The following is a 16,529-nucleotide window of genomic DNA, read 5'->3' as shown; positions in this document are numbered from 1 at the left end:
TTCTACAATGGAAATCCATCATTGTTTTTGACGAGTACCAAAGCACACCCTAACTTCTTGAGAAGATAATACTAGAATTTATGCAATGTTACATCTCTGATGATACTAAAAAAATTGGATACATCATTTCCAGTGTCACACCTATGAAGCATAAGCATGATTATATTTTATGTTGACAAACCTAGGGTTTCAACTAAATACACCTCTCATTGCCACACAGTGATCAAAGTTAAGGTGGCTTTTACATAGTGTATCCCCAGGTCTCTCTTATAATTATGGATACCACTCCTATTCTCTTTCATTCCTAAGATTATCTTGGATTGGATGATAAGTTACATGATATATTTAATTCAATTAAAGGGAAATGTCTTTCATTCAAAACTCTTTGCGTTTAAATCTCAGGTGATTTTTACTCCACCAGGGATAAGGCTAAATAGATATATCACCATTCCCATTGGGGGTTCTTTTATACAAGTCTGTGGCCACATGCAATGTTAAAAAGAAAAAAAAAATCTTGGAGGCTATCTTACAGTTACATAGGATTTGGTATTTCCCAACCTCTGTCATGTCTCTCCATGCTGACCACATCAGTGATATCAGAGTCAGCAGCATGGACACACAAGCATCACTTGGCCAATGCCTTCCCTTCATACGATAAAGACTTCAGATAAAAGAAGCCCTGTATCTACTTCCATTATAATAAGATTAACAGTATGGGGCATATGACGGTGCATATCTGATGCCATCTATTACAGAATGAGCAAAATTTCGGATTCTGATGGGAAGACTGTGGACATTCCTCCAAACCCAAACCAAAGTACCCCATTAGGAAAGACTGAAAAGCCTGGTACCCTGAAACATTTACTCGACAAGCTGCAGAAATTCCTGAAGGGGAATCTAAAAGCTCTGGGGGTAAGTAAGTAAACGCTATAAAGAATTTTGAACCAGAAGCTGGGGCATATCCTGAGGGTAGAGGGTTATTCTGGCTAATTATCCTGACATAGAGGCATCAGGTTATTATCTGTGCAACCATTCTGTGGTGTGGAAGAAAGACACTTCAATTAAAAGCAAAGGACCACATTTGTAGGAGGATGGGAGGGATGCATTAAGAGGAGACTGTAGAAGTCCTAATCTCTTAGATGAGCCTAATAGTGACTATGTCTTATTGGAGCAAGGTTGACCCCCATGGGCAGACCTCTGGGAAAAAATAAAAAGCAGACTCTCCAGGAACTGACTCTTAGATCTTTTCATAATATTCAAGGGATTCAAACCTTGAAAATGGGTGACCATGGTGTTTGGACCGAGTGCTTCTCTCTCTCCTGAGAAATGCTCACCATTGTCTTTAAGACATTGTTTTTGTTTTGTTAATTTGAATGGTTGGTAATTTGGTTTGTTTTGTCTCTTACCCAGGTGGCTCAGATTATGATTGGTGTGAAATGCATCTTTTATGGGATAATTGGATTTTTTGCTTTTGATTCTGAAATGTACCCAACTGTTTTCTTCTCAATTTACACAGGCTTCCCTTTATGGGGGGCATTGTCTGTGAGTATCTCACTTATATCTCAAATTATTATTATTTAATCCGTTATTCATTCATTCATCAACTCAACACACAATTTTTGTGACATCTTGCCAATTCTAGAGTACTTGCAATGACAGTTAAGATTTAACTTTCAACCTGAACTTTATTTTACATTTTTTTATTTTTGAGAGAGAGAGAGAGAGAGAGAGAGAGAGAAACAAAGTGTGTGAGCAGGGGAGGGGCAGAGAGGGAAGGAGACATAGAATCTGAAGCAGGCTCCAGGCTCTGAGCTGTCAGCACAGAGCCTGATGGGGGGTGGGGGGGTGGGCTCCAACTTGAAGACCTGACTGTGAGATCATGACCAGAGCTGAAGCCCGATGCTTAACTGACTGAGCCACCCAGGCGCCCCTCCCAACCTGAACTTTAATATATATTCTAATATAATAATACCCTTAAGTTCTATTCGTTGCTGTATAGCCTGAAGCTATTCAGTAACGATCTTGCCATTTGGCTGAGAAGAAAATCCTGGGTTTGACACATGGGAGAAGTATCTCTGAAATGTAATAATATTTGGATTAGAGAATTTGCTGGGTGGGAAGGGTAAGCAGGTGTTACTCTTCTTAAGTCATCACCCTTCTTGGCCAAATACATTGAGAAAAGTGCCATGTAATTTGAGTTCACATGTTCCCTTTTCTGCACCCCAAAGTGTGTCTTTGAGTTATATTTATTTATTTTGTTCTCTCCACATGGAATAAGTCGTTTCGCCCTGTGGTTTTTATGTCCACTTCTCTGATTTAGCTAAAGGAATTTTACTGGTCAGAAGAATAAATTATAACTATGGTACTTTAATTGTATGGTGCACACACTTTAATCATCTGCTTTCCTCTGAGTTCTGAAGGGATGGCCCTGGCAGGTGGGAGGTGGGGGGTGGGGGTATTAGATATGAAGAAAGATATGCATCTGGAAACAGGGTGGAAAGGTGACTTGGAAGAAGCCACTGGTCTGTAGATACCTTTCTTATCTTCTAAACAGTTTATCATGTCTGGATCTCTGACTGTTGTGTCTGCCAAGAAGCAAACAAAATCACTGGTAAGCTAACAACCTTCCCCTTCGTCATTCAGGGAGAAAATGAGCACTTATAACACTCTGAGTTTCCCACGTGAAGCCCAATCACCCCGGGGATTCATTATTTTGTAGTACGTTTCATCGTGTAACTGTCCCTTTGGCCCAATGAATCACGTGACCATCTTATGTCTAGACACAGACAGGCTGGATCTCCCTGGATTTTAGAATTCTGATCCCCATATCTCGTCACTATAAGAAGAGTGAGTAAAGATTTATGTAGCTATTCAAGCCTCATTATGGTAATGGGGTGGGTTGACGTTAAATAAAGAGAAAAACATGGCTTAGGCTTGAGCATAAGCCTAAGGAGGAGGGAGGAGCTAATAGGAGGAGAAAACAAGAGACGCTGACAAAAATGTACATAATATTTTTATCCTATCCATGGTATGTGTTCATGAAAGATCAATCTTCTCTAACTCTTCTTCTCACAATTGTGATTTATCATTGAACCAAATTGGCACTATAAGGATGATGAATGCCTGTAGATCTCATGGATAAGTCAATGAAATCAGAATTCTCTCCCCAGCATGTAGGGTCTAGAAACCCCTGGTCCTTAACTTATAAGCTAGTTACGTCTTTTTTTTTTTTTTCCAGCTGAGGAAGAATATAGGTGCTAACACTCTTAGTACATTGGTCTCGATTGTTGGGATCTGTATTCTGTCATATAATTTAACAAAAAATTTCCGCTATGATTGCAAGAAGGAAACTCTCTGTTTGGGCATCAAATCAATTGCAATTGTAAGTATTATCCCCCTGAATTCAGAGAAGACTGAATGCTTATCTGAGCATGATGAAAATGAGACCTGATCATTGGTATATTGCAAGAACATGACAAAAATTCTTGCTTCCAGAGTCCTTCCAAATGCCTCTCTACAGGTGCAACAATTAGAAAGAGAAAAGAACTATTTCTTTTCAATGGCAGAGAGCCCCAATTCTGTGGTCTAAATTTTATTTTTTTCTGGAAAAACTAGAAAAAATAGTTGGGGAAATTTTTACTTTATCCTTTATTTTTTAAAATTATTTCCTATTATAATATTCATCACTGCTAGGATTGTAAAAATAAGTTATTACCCAAAGCTACCTGGAGAATGAATGTTTATTCTGACTTGCCACTATTTGAGCGTAATCCTTTTTTTTTTTTTTTTTTTTTTTTGCAATAAAGCCATGTGAAAGAAATGCAGACAAATGGTCTGAAATAGAGGAGAGAAAGAAATCAGGAAGAAACCAGTAAAAGAAACCAGGAACATTGGAGTGTGGGAAGACACATTTTACTTATGAGGACAATGACAAAAATTTTCACAACTGTTATTTAATTTTTACCCTAAAGCGTGTTCCAAATTTAGGAGACATTCTGGGTTTTTTTTTTTTTTTAATTTTTTTTAATGTTTATTTCTTATTGAGAGACAGAGAGACACAAAGCATGAGCAGGGGAGGGGTAGAGAGAGGGGGAGACACAGAATCCGAAGTAGGCTCCAGGCTCTGAGCTGTCAGCACGGAGCCCAACGCAGGGCTCGAACTCACAAACTGTGAGATCATGACCTGAGCCAAAGTCAGTCACCTAACCAACTGAGCCACCCAGGCACCCCAGAGACATTCTGGTTTTAATTAGAATTGAGTCCAGTGGAAAACTGGGAAATTTTAGTATTTCACTGGGGAGATCTGAACCCTTACCATTTCTGCCCTGTTTATTGAGAAAAGTCAGCTTTGCAAGCGTTGGCAACATTTCTGATCTCCATGACTAACAATAACTTCAACAGTAATATTACTAATAACCCAACCTACCACCAATAATAATAATAATTTTAATAAAAATCAAAAGTGGAGTAGTTATTGTGAATTCTATAATGTCATCAAGTTTTACTTCCCATCTTGTATTAGTATGTTCAAGAATGTTTAATATCATCTCTAACTCTTGCTTTTCTGTAACAGCACATAGATTTCTGGGTTCAGACCCAACTTCATTGCACCATTTTGTATAATGTGATGTGTCCCCTTTTGACGGCCTGATGTGGGGCTCTGACATAAAACTTTCTAAACTATCATCAAAGTGGAAGGTAATGCATGACATTTTATTTTCTTTTAACAGGGACTTGTGATTGTCCTGATGATCCTAACTTGTCTGCAAATTTTAATTTCACTCCCTCTCTCCATGCTTGTCTATAATGTGGATGACAGGAATATTCACTGGGTATGTACAATTCTTAGAAGAAAGAGGATGATTTCAACTATTTCATTAAACAATGTGGTCGATGACTCTTTTCACCGTTGGTAAAATGAACAAAAGCATAAACTAGAAGTGATTCTGTGGACAACCTGGAGGCTACTAGCTGTGTGTTGAGCACACTTGGAATACACAGTGTGCAATTCTCTATTCCATACGGAAACTCTCACCCATGGGTATCTATCCATGACTTCAAACATCTGTCCATCCATCCATCCATCCATCCATCTATTAATTTACTATATGAAGTACACTCTTTAGTGTGATGAATGTGCAACGTATATATCATCCAAAAATAATAAAATCAAGGTATAACTAATTTAAAAGCCTGTAAGAGATGAAATATATTATTGCAGGTATATAAAGTTGACAATACAGCTGACTGGAAACACAGATATAGTTAGAATTTTATGTTTTATTATTACAGGTAACAGACGTAGGTAACAGAGCTAGTAGCATACTTTTCTCAACCTCATTACCTGGTTCTTTTTTGTGTGTTGAAATTATTGCCACAACTGTGTGTCAATTAGGGTTAATTCAGACAGAAAATGGAAAGGTTTCTGGTATTGAAATCCCCCTCATTTCAAGCGTATAACATTATCACAAGCAATTGGATTACATGAGTCTAAGGGTTGGTAAGCAAGTCTGAATTCCTCAGGGCAGGCAGTCAGGAAAGGAAGGCCATAGATGGGATGGACCCACGGGCACGGCAAAGGTAGATCAGAAGTCCCAGTGGACCTGAGTGGATTCTTTACTCAGAATCCAGTCATCTCATAAGGCTGAAGTCCATGTACTGGATGCCTGGACTCCTGGAAAGTCTGGGGATGGTCTGATAGTTCTCTGCTGTTGTTGGCAGAATCCAGTGGCCTGTGATATGGAACTGGGATTGTTGGCCAGGAGTCATTCATGCTCAGCTCCTAGAAGCTGCTCTTGGATCTGTTCAAGAGGTTCCCTCCATTTCAGTAACAGAGAGCTTCCTCTTTGTCAAACAGTTCTAATGCTTTGAAATCACTCTGACTTCCTTTTCTACCATCCAGAGAACACTCTGCCTTGAAAAGACTCCTATACTTAGATTAGGCTCATCCGGATAACGTTCTGTTTTGTTTTGTTTTTCTGCCATATGATATAACACAATCACGGAAATGACACCATAATATTCTGCCCACCACAGAATACTTGTGCAGCACCCAATGAGAAAAGACACAGAGAAGGGGAAGACATATTTTTTCTTGTAAGGCCATGGATCTGAAGGAAAATGCGGATCTTCTCTCACATTACACTGGACAACATGTGTTGCATGACCACACTGAGCTGTAATGGAGGCCACAGAGTTCCATTAGGCTCAAATCTAGCTCAAATATACAGAATTTCTATTCTTAAAGGAAGATGAGGAACATTCTCAATCACATTCTTCTCTATAGGCACCAAATAGACACATTCTACCTTCTTCCCCACACCTAAAATACAACTCACCAGCTCACAAAGGACAATAATCCAAACCATTTGTTGCTCTGGAGTTACTGTATCTTTGTAGTTCTCTACAACAAAAACAGAAGTAGTTCATTGCAGTGAGGGCTGAAAGACAGATTATTTGCCCTATTTCTACTTACATTATATAAATGTGGACTTGGCCAAAGATGATGATAAAACTTCAACCTGGAGATAAAAAGAGAAATGTGAAATCACTGATCTATGGCAATTACAATATGTTCTAAGGCAGGAATTATGGAGACACCCTGCCCCCCAAAAGCCATAAAATACTTAAGTTATGTCATAGTTCCCTTCTCAGGGAGGTATTAACTTATCCATTTTCCTCTCTGGCTCTTTGTATGCTAATTTTCATGGCCCTCGCTAGAGTAGACATTGGAGAGTATGCTCTTTTTAGGTATTCTTAGATATTTCTCAGTATTTGCATCTACTCTCTACTAGTATACATGGCTTTTATATGTCAAATATTCTCTGGCTACTGTAAGTCAGGTTTTTGCCTTCTATGACAACATAGTTGCACCAAAAACAGGGATGGAAAGGTAGATTCTTTATTGTCAAAATGTGGCTTTCACCTCTGGATCCACGAAGGACCTCCTGCTATGACATCCACATCCCAATCAGCAGAAAGGAAAAGGGAAATGAGAATACATACCCTTCTTCTTAAGTGTGTAACTCCAAAGTGAGATTTACTACTTATTCTCACATTTTGTCCGCTAGTACATAAATATTTTCCCATACTTAGCCGCAAGAGAGCCTAGGAAATATAGTCCCAATTTTATCTCCATTTTCCAGTTTAGAAACAGGTTATATTGTTAAAAGAAGAAGGGAAATGTCAGCAACAGCTCTATGGGTTAAGCATTATTTAAAAATTATGAAAACACAATAACCATCCTTTATTTATAAAACCTTATATTATCTTCTCTCATCAAATAAGCATTCATTATAAGAGACAGACATCAAATCACAAATACAAAATACAAAAATACTTAAAATTTTCTATGCGTAATCACACAAAACATGTTCAGACACTCAAAAACTTATGTTCTATTAGCAACTCATTATTTTCCAGCCCATCAGCAATGCATCACATGTAATGTCCCAATATTAGCTGGGTTGGCATTCTTCATACCAAAATGATTAAAGAAGGCCCTACTATCTCTCCCTATTTCTGTTGTTCAAGAATGATTTTAATGGATATGTTTATAGTTTCCTTTATCTTCCTCAAAACTAAATACTAGTAACCCAAGTAGATTGATACTCACCTGGCTTAATATCTGGAAAAAATTAACCATTGGGTAGGTTTTTTTTCAAGTTGCATTTAAATTATAGTTCATTAACATACAGTGTAATATCAGCTTCAGGTTAAAATATACAGTGATTCATTGCTAACATACAACACTCAGTGATCATCATGACAAGTACATTCCTTAATCCCCATCAACTATTCCACCCATCCTCCTTCGACCTTCCCTCTAGTAACCCTCAGTTTGTTCTCTATAGTTAAGAGTCTGTTCCTTGGTTTGCCTCTCTCTCTTTTTCCCTTGCTCATTTGTTTTGTTTCTTAAATTCCACATGTGAGTGAAATCATATGGTATTAGTCTTTCTCAGACTAACTTATTTCACTTAGCAAAATACTCTCCAGCTCCACCCACGTTTTTACAAATGGCAAGATTCCATTCTTTTTTATGGCTGAGTAATATTCCATTGTGTATATATACCATACCTCCTTTATCCATTCATCAGTGGGTGGACACTTGAACTGTTTCCACAATTTAGCTATTGCAGATAGTGCTGTTATAAACATTGGAATGCATGTGTCCCTTTGAATTCGTATTTTTGTATCCTGTGAGTAAATACCTACTAGTGCAACTGCTGGATTGTAAGGTAGTTCTATTTTTAACTTTTTGAGGAAACTCCATACTGTTTTGCAGAGTTACTGCACCAGTTTGCATTTCCACCAACAGTGCAGGAGGGTTCCTCTTTCTCCCCATCCTCATCAACACCTGTTGTTTCTTGTGTTGTTGATTTTAGTCATTCTGACTGGGGTAAGGTGATATCTCATTGTAGTTTTGATTTGCATTTCTCTGATGATCAGTGATGTTGAGCATCTTTTCATGTGTCTGTTGGCCATCTGGATACCTTCTTTGGAAAAATGCCTATTCAAGACTTCTTCCCATTTTTTAATTAGATTATTTATTTGTCGAGTGTTGAGTTTGATAAATTCTTTATAGATTTTGGATACTAACTCTTTATCAGATATGTCGTTTGCAAATATCTTCTCCCATTCCATAGATTGCTTTTTAGTTTTGTTGATTGTTTCCTTCACTCAGAAGCTTTTTATTTTAGTAAAGTCCCAATAGTTTATTTTTGCTTTTGTTTCTCTCATCTCAGGAGAAATATTTAGAAACAAATTGCTACAGACGATGTCAAAGAGGTTACTGCCTGTGTTCTTCTCCAGGATTTTTATGGTTTCATGCCTCATATTTAGGTCTTTTATCCATTTTGAATTTATTTTTGTGTGTGGTGTAAGAAAGTGGTCCAGGTTTATTCTTCTGCATGTTGATGTCCAGTTTTCCCAACACCATTTGTTGAATCATTGGGTAGTTTTAGTCATGATTGAAACTGAACTCACCCTCTACCTTTTTTGGAGAGCAGCCATTAAGTTCCTCTGGCCCCAAATCCACACAATTAATCTTTAGAGTAAGAGAGCATATATTTGGAGACAAATCATTGAGGACTTAGATTATATTATTCTTTATGGCTTATTTTACAGACTTTACAGGTTATTTTACGGATTATTCTTTGACTTCTTTACAGATTTCTGTATTTTTTTGCTGGAAATCACCTTCTGAAAGTCCTTATCAAGACTTGTTGCCTCAAACTTCAATCTATCAAGAACTTGAATGTAAAGAAGAAACACCTTCATGTTATCCCACAGATACTAGTAAACAAATATGAAGCTATACTTCTGTATTTTGGATCCACAGTGATAGCAAGAAGATCATACTGTGACCACTGAGGCATAAATATACACGTGTGAGAATACAACTGTGTGGTTCAAAGTCATAAAGACAGCAACTAGCATCTATAGCATCAAGAATTTGGTTGTCACTATTCTTTTGGTTGGATGTTATCACAGGCTAGTGTATGCTCTGTAACAAAACTTAACTTTGAAATATTGGTGGCTTAACACATCAGAAGTTCATTTACTGCATACTTTACATGTTCATTGTTAGTTGGCTGTTTAGACCCACACTTATATGGGTTCTGCAAGATAGAATAATATCTCAAAAAGTTTTTTTTTATTTTGCCGAGGTAGGGAAAAAAAAGTTAGAAGTTGGACCTCTGGCAATGAGATACTTTGGTCGAGAAGCATGTGTCATTCTGGCCACAGCTCATTAAATGGTGACCTTCCCAGTGCTGTGTGGGAGACAGGAAATGTAGAGGGACAGAAAATATCAGTGAATAATATTATCTCCACCCCAGTGTTCTTCATCAGCCAGGATCTATTTTCTGAGATCACAATTCATTTTCCTTATTCATTCATTACTACATGTTAGAAAAAAATCTCAATTCCTCCAACTCTCAAATGTATGAACATAAAGCTCCATTCCTTTCTTCAAGCTCTGAAGTTTAACCTTTCTTTGATGAAGCACAGTGAAGTCAATGGAGACTTTCCTGGACCAGTCGTGAACACTTTGCATGAAGTCTTTGGTCCGTCATTTTTACACTCTGTGACTTTGGATGTGTTTCTTTCCTGACTAAACATCAGTTTCCTTATCTTTCAAATGGCCTCACTTGTGCTTAGTTCCGATTGGGATATACATCAAGGAAAAGAGTAAATATACGCAAAAAATACTTTTAATCATACAAAATACTATAGATTATACTATTTCATTGGTCTAGTGTTAGGTTAATTATATTGCATCATTCAGAGTACATTAGGCTTTTGTGATGATATTTTACATATGTAAGCTTATATATAAAAGTTTGTGTTGCTTCGTTGGCTCACTGACAATCAAAGTGTTACCCATTCCCCTAGAATATCCAACCAGAATGTTTCAAAGTCTAGTAAAATTAATAGTGTGTCCATGAGATCCAACAATTCCATTCCTGTTCTATACAGTATCATAGCTACTACACACGTATGGCAATTAAAATTTAAGTTCTTTAAAATGAAAAAAAGATTCAAAGCCCATTTTCTTAGTGTCACTATCCATGTTACAAGCGTTCAATGGCCACTTGTAGCTAGTCCAAAATATATGAGGGAAAGGGCTGATAAAACTAAAAGGAGAAATCGACAAATATCCTATTATATTTGGAGACCTCAACCCCTCTTTGACAGCTGATATATATCACCCAGGTAGAGAAGCAGAAAGGATATAGATGACCTGAGCAGCAGTATCAATCAAGTTGACCTAATTGACACTTATAGACCTCTCCATCCAACAACAGAACATACATTGTTCTCCAATGTGCGTGGAATATTTGCCAATATTGGTCGTTTCATGTGTTAGGCAACACAGCTCAACAAATTTAAAATAATATAAATCATACTGTTGTCAGACAATAGCAGAATTGTGATAGGTGGAAAATTCAAAATTTTTGGAAATCAAACAACATATTTCAAAACAGCCCGTGAGCCACAGGAAAGTTTTTAAAACGGGTAGAAATATGGGGTTTCTTTTGCTTTTGGGGGGCACTTCTTGTGATTTTTTTTCAAAGACAGATATGATACATCATATAACAGATGGCTAAAGATAGAAATATTTACAGATACGTGTATAAACATGGTGCAGTGGACTGTCTGTGTCTCCCCTTCCCAAATTCATATGTTGAAACTCTAGCCCTCAATATGATGGTATTTGGAGATTGGGCCTTTGGGAGGGAATGAGGTAGCGAGGGTGGACCTGTCGTGATGGAATTAGTACCTTATAAGAAACGACATGAGGGAACTTACTTCCTCTCTTTGCTCTCTACTATGTGAGGATACAATGAGAAAATGGCTATCTGGAAGCCAGGGGGGAAAACCGAGCATGCTCGCATCTGGATCTCAGATGTCCAGCCTCCAGAATTGTGAGAAATAAATATTTTCTGTTTAAGTTACCCACTATATAGTGTCTTGTTAGAATAGCTCAACTAGGACACATGAATTAGTAGACAGATGTATGTTTTCCTCTGTTAGCTAAGAGAACCTAAAAGAAATGACATCCCAATAGTAACAAGCACGCCTAGAGCCCAGATCTTTATTTCTAGTATGGTTCTCCAATAAGAAGAAATGGGCTGCGTGATGGCTGATTCTAAGACGTGGGCAAGAAGTATGTAAGATGAGGGGCGCCTGGGTGACTCAGTCGGTTGAGCATCTGACTTCGGCTCAGGTCATGGTCTCACAGTTCGTGAGTTCGAGGCCCGAGTTGGGCTCTGTGCTGACAGCTCAGAGCCTGGAGCCTGCTTCAGATTCTGTGTCTCCCTCTCTCTGCCCCTTTCCTGCTCATGCTCTGTCTCTCTCTCTGTCTCTCAAAAATGAATAAATGTCAAAAAAAATTTAAAAAAAAAGATGTAAGATGAACCTGAGAACATGGTCATGTCATAAAAAGAAGCAAGTGCCCCAAATGAGACACAATGATAGGGTCCATCAAAGGGACACAGGAGCCACTGAACGATCTCCCAATGATCAAAACAGAAAGAATTTGAGCAATAAGATAAATTGGTATTAGATTAAAACCCCAAGAGTGTATAAATATTCATAAATTCATACAAATACTTGAATGCATAAATAAGAGAGAAAATTGACAAAACCCCAGGGCAGAATATCAAATAACTTATGAGGTTACTCTACCCTCAAAGCAGTAGATCTTAACTCCCTGACTCCTTGAGTCCAGGCTGCACACGCTGGCTGGATAGTGACATCCTTCTGAAGAGTACAGTATAAGAAGTCAGGGAAAAGCTAACTTTAGTGTGGAAAAAACTGAAAAACTGTACTCAGTGAGGTGATTAAAGCCAACGTCAACAGCGTAAGTCATGTTGATAATATGTACCCTTGATTGGATGTGATAAGGATCATATTGTACTCCTGACGTCTTCCTCCCCAAACCTCAAAACACTAGTCTGATCATGAGAAAAATATCAGATAAGCTCCAGGTGAGGGACATTCTGCAAAATACTTGATCAGTATTCCACAAAACTGATGATCAAGTTTTGATGATCAAGGTCATCAAAAACAAAGGAAGTCTCAGAAATAGTCACAGCCAACAGGAGGCTAAGAAAACATGGAAGCTAAGTCTAATGTCTTGTCTTGGGTGGGGATCTTGAAAGAGGAAAAGGGCACTAACTAAAAACTAAAGACATCTGAATAATAATAATGCTGTAATGATAACGTATCAATATTGGTTCATTCTATACTAAGGTAAGATGCCAACTGATTTGGGGTATATGGGAACTCTTTTAATATTTTCTCAATTTTTTAAAATAAATCTAAAGCTGTCGTAAAAAGAAATCGTATTCAAATTATTGCAATGTGATACAAAGACTTCAAAATGGTTAGAATGAAAATCACATGATATCAGGGTACAGATGTACAATACCTGGAATTCAGGCATTGCTAGAAGGCAGGTGCATATGCCATATGCACTTTGGACATGGCCTAGCAGTTCCACTGCTATACGTAGACCCGATGGAATTTTACACACACACGTACCAAAATATACGGATACATTTTGCACGCACGGCATGATTCGTCCCAAATCGAAGCATCCCAAATATTCATCAATATTTACATTTATAATAGATTGTCCTGCAAGTCTTACAATAGAATATCTTGCAGCGCTATGAACAAAGTATTACCACTGGCAATGGCGGGAATGAAGTTCACAAACATGCTAGAAGAAAGGAGCCATAGCCAGTGCATATATTTCGCAAGACTCCATTTTATGAAATTCAAAGATGCAACTCATATTGGTGGTAAAAGTCAAGACAGCAGTTAAGCTGGGGATCTTAGTGAGTGAAAAGGGGAATTCACCATTGTCTGAAACTGGTAGTGTTTACTCATGGATTCGGATGCTGCTTACACGAGGATGTCCACCTTCTATATAACTAAAAATTGGGGGCACCCGGCTGGCTCAGTCAGTAGAACATGTGATTCTTGATTCCTGGGTTGTAAATGTGAGCCCCATGTTGGGGGTAGAGATTACTCAAAAATTAATATCTTAAAAAATATTAGGCAGCTGTTATAACCATGGTCTACTCAGTTTTCTGTATGTGTGGTTTAGGGCCTTTACAAGTTATGAGAAATGACACTGTGCATCCTAGTCATTTGAGTGGCAATAGGACGAAGTGGGAGATTGGGACTCAAAACCACAATCAGCAGCAATAGAGGAGAAAATGCACTTTATTTGGTTGTGTAATAACTATGCTCCTGTGCACAGATGAGAACACTTCCTGGCAGGCAAAGAGATACACAATGAATAATATTTTCAAAAGCAGGAATTATTCTATTCAAACTCCAGCTCCTCATAAATATGTTCATGGGGGGCTATTGCTGAAGACACCTTGTCATTGGTTGCCTGGATAATCACCACCTGTGGATATTGAGAATAATATATACCATTATTCACATCGTCTTTCAGCTAGAGGGATTCGCATTTATCCTGGTGATGCCTACTTTTTTTGTGTATTCTAGGACCTGAAAATTAAATGTCCCTTCCTTCAGGGCCTTACATCCCTCACTCGATAAAAATTGATATCCCGCAAGACCTATGAGGTTCCTGGAAACATACACCATAGCTCTATCCGTGTATTCTTCTGTCTCCTTCAGTTTCAAGAATGACTCATGTACATAACTATCTTTCCATCACTCTGCTTCCTTATCCTTCTCATTGGTCCAGAGAGGAGGAGAGAGACAGTGAGAGAAACAAAAACGTGACAAATTTGAACCCTCCATCAGGTCCTCAACACTCACCTGAGTGACAAAGCAGGTCACCTTGCACCCAAATACAGAGAGAGAGATAGCGATGCTGACTTCCAGCAGGGAGAGGACTAATATCACAATCTCAAACATCCTCTAGAAAGGAGGAGCAGATTCCATGAGGAGAGAGAAGAGGAAAAGGAAAGGAATATTAATAACAGATGGATACTTCCCCTGGCCCTGGATCCTCTGATTCCAATCTGACTCCTTCTCCTCTACGGAAACAGGTAAATTCCCTCTCATAACAAACCAAAAAAGAAAAATTGAAAAGCAAATCCTAAAATAGCAGAGGGGAGTTCTATTCTGGAACTTCATTAAGTGCAAGGAAATTCAGATGAAATCACATGTGTCTGCATAGTTTTCTGGGCTTAGAGATTCTCTGTGTTGTCCACTTCAGGTTATTTTCATCCCTGTATGAATTTATACCTTTTTCTCATCTAAAGAGCAGAGAACCTCCGGGTCTGTGAAAGCGATATCATTGCCCTTTCCTTGTACATACACATACCCCCAGAGGCTCTGAGCATCTTGGCCTGGTGTCCTGACTCTCTTCAACCCACCCACAAATGACACAAAGCCTGCTGAGCCAGCCCAGCTGTCCACCCCCATCGTAACTTGACCCTGGAGACTAAAGAAAGAGCCTAATGATCAATTCTCTAACATAACTGCATTCAGAGAAGAATGAGAGAAAAAAAGGTAACTGTCCTGGTAGGTCCTAGCAGCAAGGGGCTGAAAATTCTCCCCGTGAGCTCAAAGTCCCAGATCTTACTTATGGTGATAAGCCAGGATTAACTGGGAGACAGTCATCTCACACTAGTATGCATTTAGATAATATAAATATAGTTGCAGAAAATAAAAGCAGCTCAGAAACACTTACAAGAATAAGACACTTTTTCTCCGGTGCAAATAGAACAGTCAGTTCTATTATTAACACGATTATCCCTATCACTCCTGCAACAGCACTGAGCAAGTTCACTCCCAGGCTGCCTTTGATCTGGAAGAGAATGATCAGTGTCCCCTACAACCCTCTGTTTCTTCTCCTTCCTCCCTTCGGAGAACACAAAAACATTCATTCATTTGGAAGGGGTTGAAGACACATTCTCAAATAATTTTCCTAAGTCTAAGAAAGAAAAGAGAATACTGCTGAAGCATTGGATTCTATATTCACAGATTAATCCCAAGGATGGAGTTTCAGACAATAGGGGCAAAAAACAAAAACAAAAACAAAAGGTAAGTCAAACCTCAGTTTCCTTATGGAAGAATTTTCCATGACCCCCATAGAGCCCAGATGATTCAGAGAATCAGAGATCATTTCTTTTGCCTTGAGATACAGCACTTATGATTTTACTTGTTGCTTCTGGGCCCAGGGACATACTTACCAGGTTCAATGTCATTTTTCTTCCAGCTGCAATAGACACAGCTCCAGATAAGAAGAACTGAAAATGGAAGAAACCACTCAGCCTGGTGAGCCTACACCTGTCCTTCCACGTACCCTAGAGGTCATCAGAACCCCAGTCTTTAGGCCACATACTTTGTTCTAAGAAGTAAAATCCCAGGTCACATCATTGGTTTGTAAGAGGGAAGGCTGGAAGGAATGTTTGTGAAATCTACCGCTGAGGAAGTTGAGATATTCCAACATACTCACAAATAAGGATCCCCATACAGGATATCCTGAGACCATGGTAAGAGGATAACACCAGTAGGGAAAGTCAGAAGAATAAAAACACAGACCTATAACAAACAGGCACACTTTCATCAGACCAATCAGGATCTGAGTCACCTGGGGAGTGAAAAAGAAGATACGCTCAGAGTATGAAGCATGCAGGCTTCTAGGAAGATGATTTTGTGGTCTCTACACAGAACTCCCATCCCCTGGTTTTGAAAGGGTTCCCAGAATGAAATCCTTAGGAATCCATGGCATTTTCTCAAGTTCAAGACTGTTTAGAAAGGTTTTATGATGCGGTGCCTGGGTGGCTCAGTCAGTTAAGCATACAACTTCAGCTCAGGTCATGATCTCACTGTGAGTGAGTTCTGACAGCTCAGAGCCTGGAGCCTGCTTCGGGTTCTGTGTTTCCCTCTCTCTCTGCCACTCACAGTCTGTCTGTCTGTCTGTCTCTCTCTCAAAAATAAATAAACATAATAATTTTAAAAAAACTAAAGGTCTTATGGTAACCTTCTTTCCCACCCCCCTCACTAGGGAAACACATTTTCCTTTC

The 16,529-nt window shown here is 38.6% G+C and overlaps 1 protein-coding gene and 1 long non-coding RNA gene across 2 annotated transcripts; one reads left to right on the top strand and one right to left on the bottom strand.

Annotated features, from left to right (window-relative positions):
• Positions 1 to 681: 681 nt before the first annotated feature.
• On the top strand, positions 682 to 11,459 carry LOC122483826 (membrane-spanning 4-domains subfamily A member 3-like). Its single transcript, XM_043581236.1, has 6 exons — positions 682 to 912; positions 1,411 to 1,542; positions 2,555 to 2,611; positions 3,239 to 3,382; positions 4,731 to 4,832; positions 9,171 to 11,459. The coding sequence occupies exons 1-6, from the start codon at positions 757 to 759 to the stop codon at positions 9,309 to 9,311; spliced, it is 732 nt and encodes a 243-aa protein (XP_043437171.1). The 5' UTR covers positions 682 to 756; the 3' UTR covers positions 9,312 to 11,459.
• Positions 11,460 to 13,722: 2,263 nt separating this feature from the next.
• LOC122482844 lies at positions 13,723 to 16,297 on the bottom strand. The gene is made up of 2 exons (XR_006297227.1): positions 14,311 to 16,297; positions 13,723 to 13,930 (listed from the first exon to the last, which is right to left on the bottom strand). It is a non-coding gene; the product is annotated as an uncharacterized LOC122482844 (long non-coding RNA).
• Positions 16,298 to 16,529: the final 232 nt, after the last annotated feature.

The sequence above is a fragment of the Prionailurus bengalensis genome, chromosome D1 (genome assembly GCF_016509475.1).
Source record: "Prionailurus bengalensis isolate Pbe53 chromosome D1, Fcat_Pben_1.1_paternal_pri, whole genome shotgun sequence".
Lineage (NCBI taxonomy): Eukaryota > Metazoa > Chordata > Mammalia > Carnivora > Felidae > Prionailurus > Prionailurus bengalensis.
This window is presented reverse-complemented; position numbering and strand designations above follow the sequence as displayed.